General features: G+C 37.4%; 1 protein-coding gene across 1 annotated transcript in view; it reads right to left on the bottom strand.

Annotated features, from left to right (window-relative positions):
* Window positions 1–16036, bottom strand: part of LOC103599019 (usherin-like) — a 160683-nt gene that overhangs the window by 137291 nt on the left and 7356 nt on the right. The window contains exon 5 of the mRNA XM_008583091.1: window positions 5920–6027. Coding sequence (XP_008581313.1) covers window positions 5920–6027 — 108 coding nt within the window. The remainder of the gene's footprint in view (window positions 1–5919; window positions 6028–16036) is intronic.

The raw sequence follows: 16036 nt of genomic DNA, 5'->3' as shown, positions 1-16036 counted from the left end.
ACTCATCCATCTGTTTACTTGACATCTCCATTTGGATGACTAACTATATCAAAATTTAAAACATCCAAAACAGAACTCTTGGTTTTCCTGTCTACAATCTATGCATCTCTTAATCTGGTTCATATATCCATTTTCTTGAGCAAAACACATACACAAAAGTTATTCTTGGGGCTTTCGCTTTTAATACCCCAAATGTAATCTATCATCAAGTCCTGCAGATTCTATATCTCTACATCTTTACTCCCTTCTCTCCTGGTGCAAGCCACATTTCTCTCTCTCATGGACTCTTGTCATAGCCTTTAAACTGGTCTCCATGTTGCAAACCTTGGCCTTCCCTAGTTCTTTGTAATATTTATATAGCACATGTGTAAGTCAGTGTAATCTTCATGAAATATATACCCTTTTGAATTTATTTATATAATATAACCCCAATTCCTAGGATGATCTGTATGGTCTCACATTTTTGACTCTGGCCTACCTGGCACTATTCTCTCCACCATTTGTGAAGCTCCAGACTTGTTTTATCCCCACAATGCTTCAAATTCTTTCCTGCCTCTGGGCTTTTGCACTTCTATTCCTTCTGCCTGGAACACTTTTGCCCCTGACACCATGACACTTTTGTATTTTATTCTCATAGCTCAACTACCTGTGTAGATATCACCTTAGCAGTAAGGCCTTATTTGACCATCCTTCCCTCTAACACTGAAGTGGCTGTGACCTATTTCCTCTCTACCACATTCTCCCTTCTGTGTCCTTCATAACACTCGGATCATCATAATCATGTTCCTTCTTGGACATATTATTATTTTTATGTTGTTATGACTGTGTGGTCTGCTGCTTTCTCCTGCTTCGATGCAAAGTTTAGTTTCATGAGGGCAGGGATCTTCTCTGTTTTACTTGTCAATATATCTCTACAGATAGCACAATGCCTAATAAATATTGAATTAATAAATTTATTGTAAATATGTTTCTTGCAAAATACTATGTTAAGTGTTGTAGGCAGTTCTAGGAAATGCAAAGATGACTACAACGTGTTTCATTCTTTCAAAGAGTTTACCCTTCTGTATAAAAGATGTAATACACACACAAATAACTGTAATTCAAGGTCAGACATTCAAGCACTCTTATAGATGCACAACCTATCGACAGGGAACCTAGCAGTGGGAAGGATCAATCCTACCACTTTATACTGTCATCTACTTATGCTCTGAATAGACCCTGTAACTCTCTTCTGGAGCTTTAAAAAACTCATTTCAATATTAGGTTCCCTGTGGTCAATAGCTTTCAGTCGATTGTATCTCCTGTGTAAGTTGCTCTTTGAAGGGTAAGGTTTTGACACTTTCAGAAGAAAAATTTTTAGGACATTAAAGTGTAATTTATTTAGCAGCATCCTAAAAGAATCAAGATAGATTTCAAAATGCCTTAAAGATACCAGATTTCTAAGGAATGATATATTCCTGAGAAGAAAGTAGTTCATTTTGTTCTGAGAGCTTGCTCCATGCTAGATACTTGAAAAAATCCACAAATCACAGTATACATTTATTATGGCTTCTCTGCCATCAGCTGCTAGATGACTCAAGCAATCAACTAGAATTTTGGTTTAAACATGATATTAGTTTGTTGACTCAAGATATAGAAACAGAATTTTGGGTTTGTTTCAAGTTTTAAATAAAACTCGATTTTCATATTTATGCCAGCTCTGTATCCTGTTTCCACTTGTTTGATTGATAAGATGAGATTCTAATGTGTCAATAACCAGTGAGTGCTGCGTTTTTACTTGCATAGCAATGGGGAGAACTGTTGACTTAGCAGCTGCAAGAAATCTTTGCCAGTGTAAGACCCACCCTTGGTGAGATGTCTTAATGAGTCCTAGGTGGAGAATTTGCCCTTTTAACCCTGCATTCTCTGCTTGAGTCTCAGATGGCACCAGAAAAATCGATTCTGTATAATGGAGAGGCAGAGTTGAGGCAATTCAAGGGAAGGAAAGAGATGTTGAGGTGGGACTAAGCTAGCCGAGAGGTATAAGGGGAAAGGTTAGAAGGTAAACCTTGGTAGGTCTCTTGACACAATGACTACCAGAAAAGGAACATGTTTACTGGTTTTATTTTAAATTTATCTTGAGTTCCTTGCAATATTATCCATTTTTCACATCCCCACAAATCTTCATTCCAATTCAAATGTCCAAACATTTATTGTGGATTGGTTTTCTCTTGAAACCTGGTGATGGGAATCCACTTCGTATTAACTGATGTCAGGTATGCATTGGCTTCCTGACTATTTACTATTTGTTTATTTTTGCATTCAACATTTGACCTGAATTTGTGTCATTTTCTGTGTTGGGCACTGTGGATGTGGGAATGAAGATAAATAAGATACATAATATCATAGTGAATGAAGATGAGTAAATAAGGTTATGCTCCAGTATGATCGATGCTTTAAGAAGCATAGCGGCTATTAGAGCTCTTAGGGAGGGTGAGATGGGGGTGGGTAGGAAGTAGGTGGTCATGGTGGAAGATTTCCAGAAGGGGAGACATGGAAGCCAAGTTTTGAAAAAGTGGGAGTTAGTTGAGTGAGGATGTACAGAAAGGGTGTCCAGGCTGAGGAAACCCACACGAAGTCCTAGAGATGTGGGAGATCACGTTAGCACTGCAGGTGCCTTGGCATGGCTGGTGGTACTGCATGGCATGAGGAGAAGACGAAAAGACTCGACAGATGTCAGAAGTTAAAGTTTGAGGGGTCTATTTAGCTTTCCTAAGAAGATATGGACTTACGTTTTCCTGGAATAAAATGGGATCTTATGGAGGTGACTAATATGAGATACACCTATTTTGGCAAAAGGGGTAAAAGAATTGGTATGGGGGAGATGAGCAAGATGGAAATTGACTAGAGACAGGGAACCTAGTTAGGATCTGTGGAAGTTTTAGGAATCTGACTAAGGCAGTGGCAGAAGGGATGGAAAGGAAGAACACATTTTTAAGAAACCCTTAAGATTTAAAATTAATAAGATTTTATGAAGAATGACATATTCCAACTTAAAGAAAAGAGAAACATTAAGAATGTCAAGTTTTGAGAGAGGGAAACAGGAAGAAAAGCAAGTTGGAGAGTGGGTGGAGTGGAGGGATTGTCTCAGTGTTGAAACACTGACGACGAAGTATTTGAAAAACACCCAAATATAAACACCCAGTAGACCAATGGATACACAGGCCTTACACCCGTGACGATAGCGCTGGTGGAGCTTCAGTATTTGAAGATCAGTCTTCATTGGGAGATAAAGCCAGCACTTGAGAATTCCAAAGGAGACGTGGAGTTACAAGTCAAGGAGTGGAGGAAGACTCCAAGACAGCATAAACAGCTACAAGAGGGCAGCAGAAGCGGAGTCTGGAGTGAAGCAGTTAAGACTGGTCTTCTTTCCCTTTTCCACATGCTAGAGGAAAGTATGCCTGCAATTTTGCATGATTTATTTTATAAATGAATTAGAGCTCGCTGAGATGGCAGTAATTCTAAAAACAGAGAGTAATAATAAAATTCAAACTCTTCCCATTATTTGGCTAAAGGTATACAATTGTCTCTGAAGATATAATTATAGTGAATTGTTTCCAACTTGTCAATGAGGTTGTAATGTGTGTTATTTTTTTTTTTTTTAGATTGACTCTGAAGATATAATTATAGTGAATTGTTTCCAACTTGTCAATGAGGTTGTAATGTGTGTTAATTTTTTTTTTTTTTTTAGATTGGAAATGAGAGAGAAATGAGAAGAGCTAAGGGTGATTGTGAAAAATTCTTCCTTTAATTATATCCACATCCACTCAGGACAGTGAATATCAGGTCTTCAAACTATGTTTGATTTACTTCAAAACTGGCATTTAATAATTAGTTTTATCTGGGTTAGTAATTTAAAATGATACAATGTGTTTGTTTCCACTTTACAGTAGAACAATAAAACTTAATGATACTGCCGATTTGTTTCCTTACAACTCCAAGTTAAGCATCCAACCTGCATTTACTTGACATACAGGTTATGTGCAGATGGCATTTACGCATCCAGAAAATGGATTTAAATTCCTGTTTCTTCTGCAGAGGAACACCCATTCAGTGTATTATTTCTTTGCATAGTTATTTGTGTTAAAGTTAGAAATACTTTTCTAAAGCATAAAGTTAGAAAAAAAAGTCAAGAACAACATTCCTCATATTACATCACACTCCCCTGCACCGCTGAAAGCTATAATTTTTAAGTTGTAAAATCTGAGCCCTTTCAAGAAATTTTCTTGGGGAAAGTGGTAAAATAGATGCATATTGTCAAAGGATTTAAATACATGGATTTGATGGAGTAAACTGGAACAAGTGACCCTGTTATTTCATCAGGCTTGAGTTTCAGCCAAAACTGGTTGATAGATCCTTTAGAACTTATCCATTATCATCAAAGTATCCATTTGATAGTTTACCTTTCCAAAAAATCCACTGCTGGTTTCTTCCTTTCAAAGGAACACTAAGCTTTTTGACATGAAACATTCTTTATATAGAAAACATCATTAGTGAATTCCTGGTGAGGAGCCATATGCCCCATATGTGGAATTTTCCATTTTATTCCCCATTTACTGGTAGGAAGTTCAGGTCTAATATTCCGAGGTACAACAATCCCTTTCATTAGAAGAATAATGGACAAGTAGTTCACGACTCTACTGTGGCAATTAACATTATATTTCTGTTAAAAACTTATTTGTACCTTGGTTTCCCCACATAAAAAACAGGCAGATAATAAAGAGTAACAAAATAATTAGTGGATCACTAGCACAAGCCACTGAGCATATTTTTCTCCTAAAAGTAAACGATACCACCCATCCCAGTTTCCAGGACACAGATAAGCATTGTTATCAGTAAGATGTGTATACTTTCAGAATTTTTTTCTATGCATTTATTTATTTACCAATACAAATTAATATCATTTTCCCTGTGTGTTTTTATACATAAAAATATTGATATTATACATAAAATACATAAAAATATTAACAGGGTTTTTTTATATGTATGGTTCATCTCATTCTTTTAAACTCATGCATGGAATTCCACTATGTGAGAATACTTGAATTTATTTAGCAATCCCCCTACTCATGGACATTTAGATTGCTCCTAACACTTCAACATTAAACAAACAAAAGAAAGTTTCAATAAGCACCCTGGTACATGCCTCCTTATGCAGTATGGCATAGTTTCTGGAACAGATAATGAAAACAGAACTGCTGTGTCGTGGAGTTAGCAAATGTTTAATAGACATTGCCAATTTGCCTATGAAGGTGACAGTTCCACTCATATTCTCTCAACTGTGTTTGATGGTACATCTCCTCCACTGTTCATTTGTCGAAATCCTTGGTCCTCCTTGCACATCTCAGAAGTCATGTGCTCAAGGAAGCCTTTCTTGAGGCCCATCCTGGGTTATAGTTTCTCCTTCCTCAGACTAACTCAAGTGCTGCTCATGTGTTCTTTCTTAATACTGCCTTTCAGATTCCCTCTTTTCACGTGGGTCCGATTCTTGTATCACTTCTACTCAATTGTAAGTTCTCAAAGGCAGAGAATATTTAGTCAACTTCAGCAGTGAGCACAGTATTTGTTATATATTAGGTGCTCTGGAAAGACTTGTCTAACTTTTGAGTTTTTGAGGAATTTCAGATCCAAGTGTGCAATAATTCTTTCTTTTCCAAAGAGAAACAAATCTAAAAGAGTTAAAGAATTGGAGGTAAACTTACCGTGGGAGGCTACATACAGTTTCACCGGCCTGAAGAACGGTAACCTAGAAGGTTATTTTATTTTGTACCTAACAACTTTATTCCTTCTTCCTTGTTTCCGATGAAAGAGTTTACAGAGTTCACTTCTAAATGCCATATAAAAACTTCTTCCCCCAAATCATGGATATTTTTTCATTACCTTGAGGGGCTGCCTGCAGGGTCTGACCTAGAAAAGGCTCACTCGAAGTGCATCCAACAGATGTACAAGCCGTAAGTGTGAAGCTGTAGTTGGTGTATGGCTGGAGACCTAGAAAGAGCAAACAAGAAATAAATGCATTCAAGAGGATTATTTATTATCAATTAAGCACCAGAAGTAACATGCAGAGTTGTAGATAGGGTAGCCAAAAAATTTAAGAACACTCTAAAATGAAGGTATGGACTTCCTAAGCAGTTAAGTATTGATAGAAATTTCATTTATTACTGATAAAATAATAAATTCTCAGACTTAGAAAAGACCTTAATATTCATTGCAATACATCCATCCTTCTCCTGGTTTCCCTGTACAAGATGTCATTGAAGAGGCTGTCCTGCCTATGTGATCAGAGCATTCCATCTCCCAGAGCCCATTCCATCTTTAGAGAGCTCTGGAGTTCTCCTTGTTTTGTTTGAAAGTCCTTCCTTACATTGTGGTGAAATCTTTCTATTGCTTCCACCCTTGGGGACATAGAGAACAAATCTAATTTCTTTTCCACTTGACAGTTCTTCAAATATTTGTAGACAGTTATCAAATCCCCCGAGTCTCCTCTTCTCTAGGCTAACCATCCCAATTTCTGCAATTGCTTCTTATACGAATAGGGGCAGAAAAAATAAAAAAGGTTAGATTCAACCTTTTCTAGCCCCAAGCCACATTCAGCTCATATTAATACCAACCAACCCTTTAAAAAAAAACTTTGTACTTCATCATATGTGCCCATAGTGTACCATCTCACACTTTCTTTGGGTATGTTGGTTTTGTCTTTAAGAATAATTTGATGAGTGGATCGTGCTTATTACTTCCTTTGTATTTGGAATATGATGTAGCACAGTAACTGCTCAATAAGTTCTCAGGGAAAAAAGGATGACTTAATCCATTTACAAAAGAAGTTGCATATTGTTAGATTTCATCACTCCATGGCTAGTGACCTCTGACAAGTTACTTAGCTTCTCTCTGCCTTGGTCTACTGGTCTGTAAAATGGGGAATCATTATAGCAAATAGCTCATATGAGAAGATGAAATGGGATACCAAGAATAGTATTTTATTTTAGCAGAAGCAACTTTAAAACTCAGCAGCATTCAACAAGGAGTATGTCGAGGCTTATAAGACATCTCTTCCCTTGATTCTTCGAAAAGTCCAAACAATGCCAGTTTTCTTTAAAAAATTGTTTTTAAAGAATAAAACTTAGCGTGTATGTTAAATAATTGGGCTAAGTTATAGAATGGATCCAATGACTATTTACTTATTTTCATGTCTTTTAAACTACATTTTCACACGTTTTGTTTTTTTTGTAGGGCTGACTCTTCCTCCGGGGATGTTCGCATGTCACGCTGTCACTTATAGAATGGATCCAATGACTATTTACTTATTTTCATGTCTTTTAAACTACATTTTCACACATTTTGTTTTTTTTGTAGGGCTGACTCTTCCTCCGGGGATGTTCGCATGTCAGCTGTCATTTTTTTGTAGGGCTGACTCTTCCTCCGGGGATGTTCGCATGTCACGCTGTCACTTTATGCAGATTTCTGCTCAAATGCTACACTTTTAAAATTTTGACCATTTTATCTAAGCCATATACCAACCAACTTTTTATCTCTTCAAATTATTTTCTATTATCATAGCTTTCAACATTTTCTGATGTTTTGTTTTTTCTCTTTATTTATTGTTCATCTCCCCTCCATGATATAAACTCCGAAAGAGCAAGGACTTTGTTCTGCCTACCACTGTGTCCTTTGAATAGTGACAGGCACAAAGTAGGTGCTTGTTATCTGGATGAAAAAAGTAGTGATCTGATTCACTCAGAAGTGGAGCAGGAGCCTGGGTTCTCCACTATAACAATGATGTTCTGCAGCTGGAGCTGCTCCAGGATTCAGCTTCAGAGCCTTTGTGTTTCCTTACAAATTTAGAGATGAGATGCAGGTACTTATTTGATTATAATCTTCCATTTGATTGCTATGGAGGATTTATATAATTTTGATATTTATCTGATTTATAGATGAGAAATATGACAAAAGATCTAAGCCATATGCAAGCCACATGTATTTGATAAAAGCTTATGGGGAAATGCTAAGATTATAAAATGTAGAGCTCAGAGAAAAATGGAAGGGAATATCCAAGGATGAAAGTCAGAGGCTGCTGTGGCAAAGTGGGTTAACCTGATAACGTAACTCCCCTACTGAAAAAGGGCATCTCAGCCATAAATGAACAGCATTTCATCTGAATGTGTCACTTTCTCTGTTAGAATGTAAGCCCTCTGAGAGTAGGAATGGTATGTTTAAGTGCTTTTATTTTTTCGGTCATTTTCCCCTTTAGTGTCTATTTTAGCTGTTCACTGCCTGTAAATATTGTCTAAAGAAAAGCAAGTCCACACAAGTGCCCCATAAGGATGGCAGGACTATGAGGCTATGATATTTGTCTCAGCGTGACCTGACAAATGGGTCCTTTCTCATAATTCTGTAGGTATCCCTGCCCACAGCATCTATTTCACTGAGCTGGAGATCCCTCTTTAGTTGCAGAATATTGATAAAATAATAACAAAAAATAATGTCATTTCTGAGCAATAAATATTTTCTAGAATTTTTCTGAATGCCAGAGGTAAGTATGTTTAGTAAAAGTGAAGACATATTTAATTTTTTTTATGAAATATTCTGACAAAAAATGGCTTTAACTCTCTTCTTCATTTTGAGTTCTGGCCGGTCTGGTTTCAGACATGCAGTGACTATTAAAGAAGATCTTAGGATGGGTATTAGCCATGCCTAAATCTACACCTCATTTTTTACTTTCATGAGCTAATAAATGCCCACTTGATAAGTATGTTGGCTTGTCAGATAAAGTGTTCTAAATGAAACTATTCTTAAAATTACAATTAATGTCACATGCCTGCACATAAGTTCAGAATCTTGTATGTTACACATAAGGACCAGAAACTGCTGATAATACCTCATCCTAGGGGATGTGCCTTTATATAAGCTAGAGAGTTACATCATTATGAGAGAATTAACAACATGAATAATCTATATGTATGAAGAGGTCTCTCCTTGAATATTACCAGAAAAAGAATTATTATTTCTGCTTCATAGGTAGGAAAACTGAGGCTCAAATAACTAATATTCACACAGTGAATAAGTGATCAGTTTGAGGTAGGGACATACCCCTGACTTTAACACCAAGCTCTGTGCTCTTACCATCAAAGAAGAACTACAGCTAAAGATATTGAAAGTACTCAATGACTGCCTTCCCTCTGAAGAGTAAACAGCATTTGAAAGATGTAAAAATGGTAGAAACCATTGCACCTGCTATTTTTTTAACATAATTTTTAATTGACAAATCATAGTTGTGTACATTGCAGCTGCTCTTAAACTGAAATAAATGTGTTAAAAGTATTTAGTTCAAACATCAAGTCAATACAAAAAGTGTAATTTAAAAACTCAGGAACTAGGGTTTTTTTGTTGTTCTATTTTTATGCTTCTTTTCATTGAACTATATATATTAACTAAATAGATTTTATGAGAATTTCAATTATTTTCAAGGATATTAGTTATTAGATTACAGAAATAGCATACCAGCTAAAGATTATTGAGCATTTACTACCAGCAGGCCCTCTTCTGTGCACTTCACCGGCATTAACATAATCGATGGCCACATGAACTCCGTAAGGCGCATGCTATTACACATGCAGATAGATCTTATCTTACAGATAAGGAAGCTAAGGCACATAGGGTTGGAGGAACTTGCCTATAATCACAGAGATAAGAAGGGGAGAGGCCAGGATTAAAACTTGTGCAGCTGAACTGAGAAATGTGGCCCAGAGCCTGGTAACAAATAGGTAGCTCAAAGCCCAGTGAAATCTCCAGTAATATAAAAAAATCAAACTGGGAATATATATTTAAATATTTTCATTTTGAATATTATCATGAGTCATGTACTGAGGCAGTACAGCATAGCTGTTAAGAGAGCAGAGTCTGATGTTAGATTATTTGGGTTCTAATACTTACCTACCTACTAACCAGGCAAGTTTAGGTGCCTCAGTTTCCATATCTGTTTCTTTATCTGTAAACTGTGGGTATGACAGTGTAGACTACTTAACTGAGCTACAGATTAACTTAAGGGAAGTCAATATTTGAATCCACAATTTTCTATATTCTATTTTTTAAGTCTTGCATTTTTTATACTGTTAGAGGATTGGATTACTAATAGGCTTGGTTCAACTAATTTGTAAGGAAAGCATCAGCTACCATCAGGCATGGATGATTTACATGATCTGGATGACCTTTCATATACATATATATATTTATGACTCTGTAAAACTCAATAAAATCAACACATTTCAACTGGAATTTGCTGTCATTTTAAGTAAGCCCCTATTGGTAGTCCTTAAAATGAGATATATATGAAGTACTAGCAACAGGCAATGAAAAGAGCACACCGATTGCAAACTACTCATGAATTGATCAGGATGAGAAGAGAGAAATAATGAGATGTCTCAAAGGAACCGTTTTGACTGTAACTTAATCCTGAAGTCAAAGAGTAGAAGGAGAAAAGAAAACATCATTCAAGTGCTCAGCATTAAAACTACTCATGAATTGATCAGGATGAGAAGAGAGAAATAATGAGATGTCTCAAAGGAACCTTTTTGACTGTAACTTAATCCTGAAGTCAAAGAGTAGAAGGAGAAAAGAAAACATCATTCAAGTGCTCAGCATCGAATTAAAAGAGTAGGAAATAGCAGTTGTAGAGTAGAGAAAGGCAAATGCATGGAGAAAAGCCAAGTATTTAACATTTCAGGATAGAGAAGATTACTGTGGCTGCAAATTACCTGAATTTCCCTACAGGGAATCGTGTTCTCTTTTAAAGGAAAGAGGCATAACATAACCAAACTCATTACAATTACACTTCCAAGTAACATTACTTTCAAGAGTAAATGTGTGTTAAAAAGGGACAGCAAAAAGTCTGCCTATGGTTCATAAAAATATGATTTGGAAAACAAAACCCATGTCTATGTAAGTTACATTGGATGCACTCTTTAAAGAACAGTTTGCTTCTAATTTTTAATCTCTAGAGAAAAAGTCAGGAAAAGGCACTTTGTCCATTAAAGTTTCAGATAGCAAGTGCTACTTCAAAGCGTTCAGCCAATTATTCTGCAGTGTCATGTGCTGTTTTCTAAAGAATTACCAAATAGCCCTAAAGAAAATTTAATTCCCCAAGTTCTTCAATCCACATGTTTAGTGATTAGTTCAAGTGCTGAGAAGGTTGGGTTACTTTAAATAGTTTTTGTTAGGAGGTTATAAAGCATTATGAATAACCATCTGTCTAGCTCTTAGTCCTGTTCATGACGCCAGTAGTAAAGCTAGGCGACCACACTAGTTGTCAGGCTCTTTTACCTGCTGGTAATCCTGCACCAACTGGGCCGATTGTTGCACTAGGGCTGGGTCTGGACCCCTCAAGCCCGTTCACAGACTGGGTCACAAAACCCTTCACATACCAGGCTGGGTCACCAGACCCTTTCACGCAGGTCTATGAGCTAGGTAACCGGCCAAAAGGTCCCTGGAAGCCGTAGGTTGGAAAGCATGGCTGCACCGGGTGGACACCCGAGGCCAATGCCCACCTGCCTGCTTCACCAAACTCCTCTCTCTCCCTCTTTCTCCCTCTCCCTCTCTCAAGAACCCAAGAATAGCAACAAAACTAAAAAGACACATTAGCGCGCATGTGCACTAACTCCACACACACACACACACACACACACACACACACACACACAGACAATTTGCTTATAAAGGATGCTGAACCACATCCAACTGGACCTAATGCGAGGGCCCTGACCAAACTATTCTATTTTCCCAACAACATCCCACAGACAAGTGACCCATCCTTGCACCAGTTCACCCAACTTGGATGTTTGGCTTGATCCACCTGACTCATTCATCTAGTTCCTGCTGCTGTAATAATTGTGCTTCCCTTTGCCTTCACTTGCCAGGATCTCACTAAGCAATCCCCTGCAGAGCACCTCTGCTCATGGAGATTCCCCAAAACTTCCAACATCTGCTGGCAACCTTCACTGTCGAAGGTTGTAGAACTACATCAGGGTTCTACTTGAGACTAATCTGATTATCTGTGAAGATCTAAATGTTCGAAACAGATACACTAACTCACCATAAATTTAATTTAGAGACATCTAAGGTGCATTTAAATTATTACTTGTTTTACGGAATTTGATTAAGAAATATTCCAGCAGCTCACATGCTGGAGTCCTCTTTTTTTGATGGCATCTTCCAACACAGTCTCGGCAGCTCCTCATGCCACTTAGTCAAGCCAATTTCTTGCCATCCACGAGCAGCCATTGGCACTGTCCATAAACTTGTATTAATGCTTGATGAATTCAGTTGATACCTCATGTGATTTGGACATCAAAGCATCAAAACAAACTCTTGCATTGCAAATGCCAGTGAGATAACTTCATGACTTTCCATTCTGACTACTTCCTACAAGCTAATTTGCATTCTTAATTCTGTATTTTATGTGAAATTCTAGGCCATAGCTTAGGCCCCTCTTCCCAATATCTTTGTAATCAGATTCATCTCAAGAAGCACTTTCTACATGTGTTATTTGTTTGACAGACTCTCTTTCCAAATATAGATTACATTAAGACAATTATTACGGTAGTCCACAAGGAAAGCCCCTTGCTTTTGATTTTAGTAACGATAGTTTAGAGTTCAGTATTTTACAAGATTAAGGCATCTTGTCCAAATTTTCACATAGAATTTTCTTCTCTGAAAACAAAATGTTGTATCAGGTAGCAGCGTGCTACAGCTTCATCTGCTGTACGGCAAGTCCGATGCTGTCAAATGCATGACAACGAGGACATCCCAGAGAGAAGGGGTTGGTTAGAACTGTTGGGACAAAACAGAATTAGTGATTGCCCAGGTTAAGTACCTTGGAATATCTGGGATTTCAGGAGAATTTTTTTTTCTTTAAATACTAATATTTAGGCAGCTGTTAATTATAATTCTTTGGCTATAATATTGTGTTTACAAGCAGGTTTAAAGAGACAGAGAAATAGTGATTGATGCTATGCTATTTTTTCTTTTTCCTTTTGGCAAGTAGTCAGGCATAAAGCTAGTTTTCCCCAGAGTTGGAAAAATGAAAACAAAATTACTAGTCATATCTGTTTCCACAGGTCTGATGCTTGGTGGTCAGTACTTAGGTAGTAGGTGTGGAACTTGCCGCCCAGAGCATTACACACAACTACAGAAGAAGCTCCTGAAGCTGTTCAGAGGACATGATCACCACCCTAGTTTTCTTCCTAACTGTTTCACTTAAATTAATATACTGCCAATAAAATCAGATTGCCATAGATCAGGGCTGGTTTCGTGGGCTGCTGACCTATGAGGTCAAAGCCCGATGCTTAGAAGTGCCTGAGCTTAGTTCAATGTTCCTCTTTCATCATCTTGAAATTCTTAATCATTTCTCAACAAGGGGCCCTGAATTTTCATTTTGCTCTGGGCCCTGCAAATTACGTAGCTGGTCCTACCTGAGATTTAGATGTGCTCTACTGTGGGATTTTATCTCCAATCAAAACAGAATGTAGTCATTGAGATGCTAGTTTACTATTCAATAATTATTCTCTCAACAAGTATTTTTTGAATATGTTAAGTACTGTGACATGTATCAGGGACACAGTGGTAAAAAGGAAGTTGTTGTCTCTGTCCATTAAAAAGCATTACCTACTATTTGAGGAAAAGGGGCAAGAAAAAAGGATTTTACAATAAAACGTAATAAGTACCATGAGAGCACAGATACTCTGGGAGCATGTTGTAAAGTTATCTAAAAGTAAAATCCCCTTACAAAAATTTCCACATTTTGTTATACTGATGGTCAAACCAGGTCCTCTATTTTTCTAAAGTGATGTGTAACATATCTGTTTCAGTGTAACATTAGAATTACACTTTCTGCTATAACCAGCATTGTTAGGGTTTCAATTTAGCACCCGAGGTTTTCATTAACTTCTAAGGGGATGGGAAAGGAAGACAAATCGCTCTATTCTTACTAATTCAATGCTGGTGAAACGCAGTGATGCGCAACTTTTAATTAATTATTTTGGAAACTGTTTCCCTGGAGTTAAGAGACACATAGGCTCTTAACCATACCTGCCGCTAAAGAGGACATGATTAATTCATTTTTTTTTCCTCCGTGGTCCTAATTATTGAGTTAATCCTTTTCTCCTCTCCTCTACCCCTAAGCCCACATTAGGAGGCCCACGTATAAAGGAGTGGTGACCCAAAGCGAAAGGAGGCCATAGCTGGCGTCTGAATTGTTCTGTACAGGATGGGGGATGCGTGTAGGAATAAGTGATGTGAAAAGGCCTTTTATTGACGAGCTGCCACGCGCCGTCTGCATTAGTGAATCTGAGAAGGCCATGGCGGCTGCTGCTTGGTCCCCATGGTACGCAGCTCAGTGCCATGGCAGAAAACGCTTCAGTTTACTTAGAGCATTGATAACTCTTCTAAATAATTAACCGAGGACTTCCTGTCTTCAATTACTTAATGCTTTTTTTAACATCTTGAGAGGATTATGAGCAATTTATGGATTTCACATGATGAGTGCATTCGCCACTATTCCCACAAAGCATTTACGGGATCATGTTTCTAAAGCCTTGAGGTAATTAAAAATAAGCATGGAGACAATGGGGCTGAGCCAAGGTGCTCCCTTTCCCGTCTGTCATTTCTTAGGACCTAGATTTTCAGGCTTCAGGACGACTAGTGCTACAGCTTCATTAGTGCTCTGTTGCTTAGGGAATGCCAAGGTTTTGGAAATGATGAGAAAACCAAAACATTTATCTTAGGGGGGTCAGGCAGCTCTTCGATCAAACATCTGAGATGGAATGAGAAATAAATTTGATTATTTTAGTTCACTCCATGAACTCAATAGAACAGTCATTCACATCGTAAAATATACTGTATGTGGTCAGTCAGCTAAACCATGGAACTGAATTTTCCCTGGCAGATAAAATGTGTGACATTATATAGGTTTCAGGTTTTAAATTATCTAATGCCTAGCACCATTCCTGTCCCATAGGAACTTCATGCAGGAGACTCTGAACTTGAAAAGGTTTTGCTGAAAGAGGGTTTATTTCCTCATTCAACAAAGAAACCCCTCTGTAGGGCTGTATTACCCGAGTGAAATACTCTCTAAATCTATTTAAAACAGAACAGAGTGATGAACCAAGTGGCTGCTAGAGGCTTTTTCCCTTTTATGATTTTGTAAAAATTAAAATTATGGGGAAAACTTTAAAATATTTATTCTAATAAGAGGGATTTCTGGCACCACAGTGTGTGCATAAAATCCTCCCTGACATAAAAATATCTATTAAAAATGACATGAGAGGATAAACTGGGAGAGCAAAGGTATTTAAAAAAAAATCTGCACAATTATTTTATAATTAACGAGGTTATCAATCCTGTTGGTTTGAACATTGCAATTGAATTTGGTCTGTTGGCGTACAAATGCGGCTTCCAAACATCACAAACTAATACAACCAGCAATGATTCAAAGCCAGTGGTTGGTTAGGAAGATAGATCCTATAAGAAGAAGAAATTTCTTTAGCTAACTCAAAGTATTATGAAACCTTTTCTGGTGCAATCTTAATGTGCCTTCACTTGGCTTCCAAAGCTCTGTAATTAACATCCCATGTATACTCCAAGTCGTTCTTTTGATTTCTACCTCTGCATCCTGGACTGTGTTCTGTGGTAGCACTAGTAAGCACTGTGTTTGCGGTTATTCCTTTACTTGCTGGTTTCCCCATTGCTGATAGCATCTTAAGAGCAGCAATCTTATTTTAGAGCACTACCTAGAACACAGCAAGTGAGCAAATCACTTTTTAGAATGAAATGGGATTCTGATTTCCTTACAGATGGAGATAGTGCCTTGGACACCCTGAGTAGATCAGTTTTTTTCTTCATCTTTCAAATGTGGTTATTAAAAACACCCCTCACGTGTGATGAGAATCAACTAAGTCAGAATGCAAATGGTTCTTTAACATGATAAAGCTCCATATAATGGTAAGAT

This window comes from Galeopterus variegatus, unplaced genomic scaffold, assembly GCF_000696425.1.
Source record: "Galeopterus variegatus unplaced genomic scaffold, G_variegatus-3.0.2 Scaffold2828, whole genome shotgun sequence".
Lineage (NCBI taxonomy): Eukaryota > Metazoa > Chordata > Mammalia > Dermoptera > Cynocephalidae > Galeopterus > Galeopterus variegatus.
Note: the sequence above shows the minus strand (reverse complement) of the source record. Positions and strands in the feature narration are given on the sequence as shown.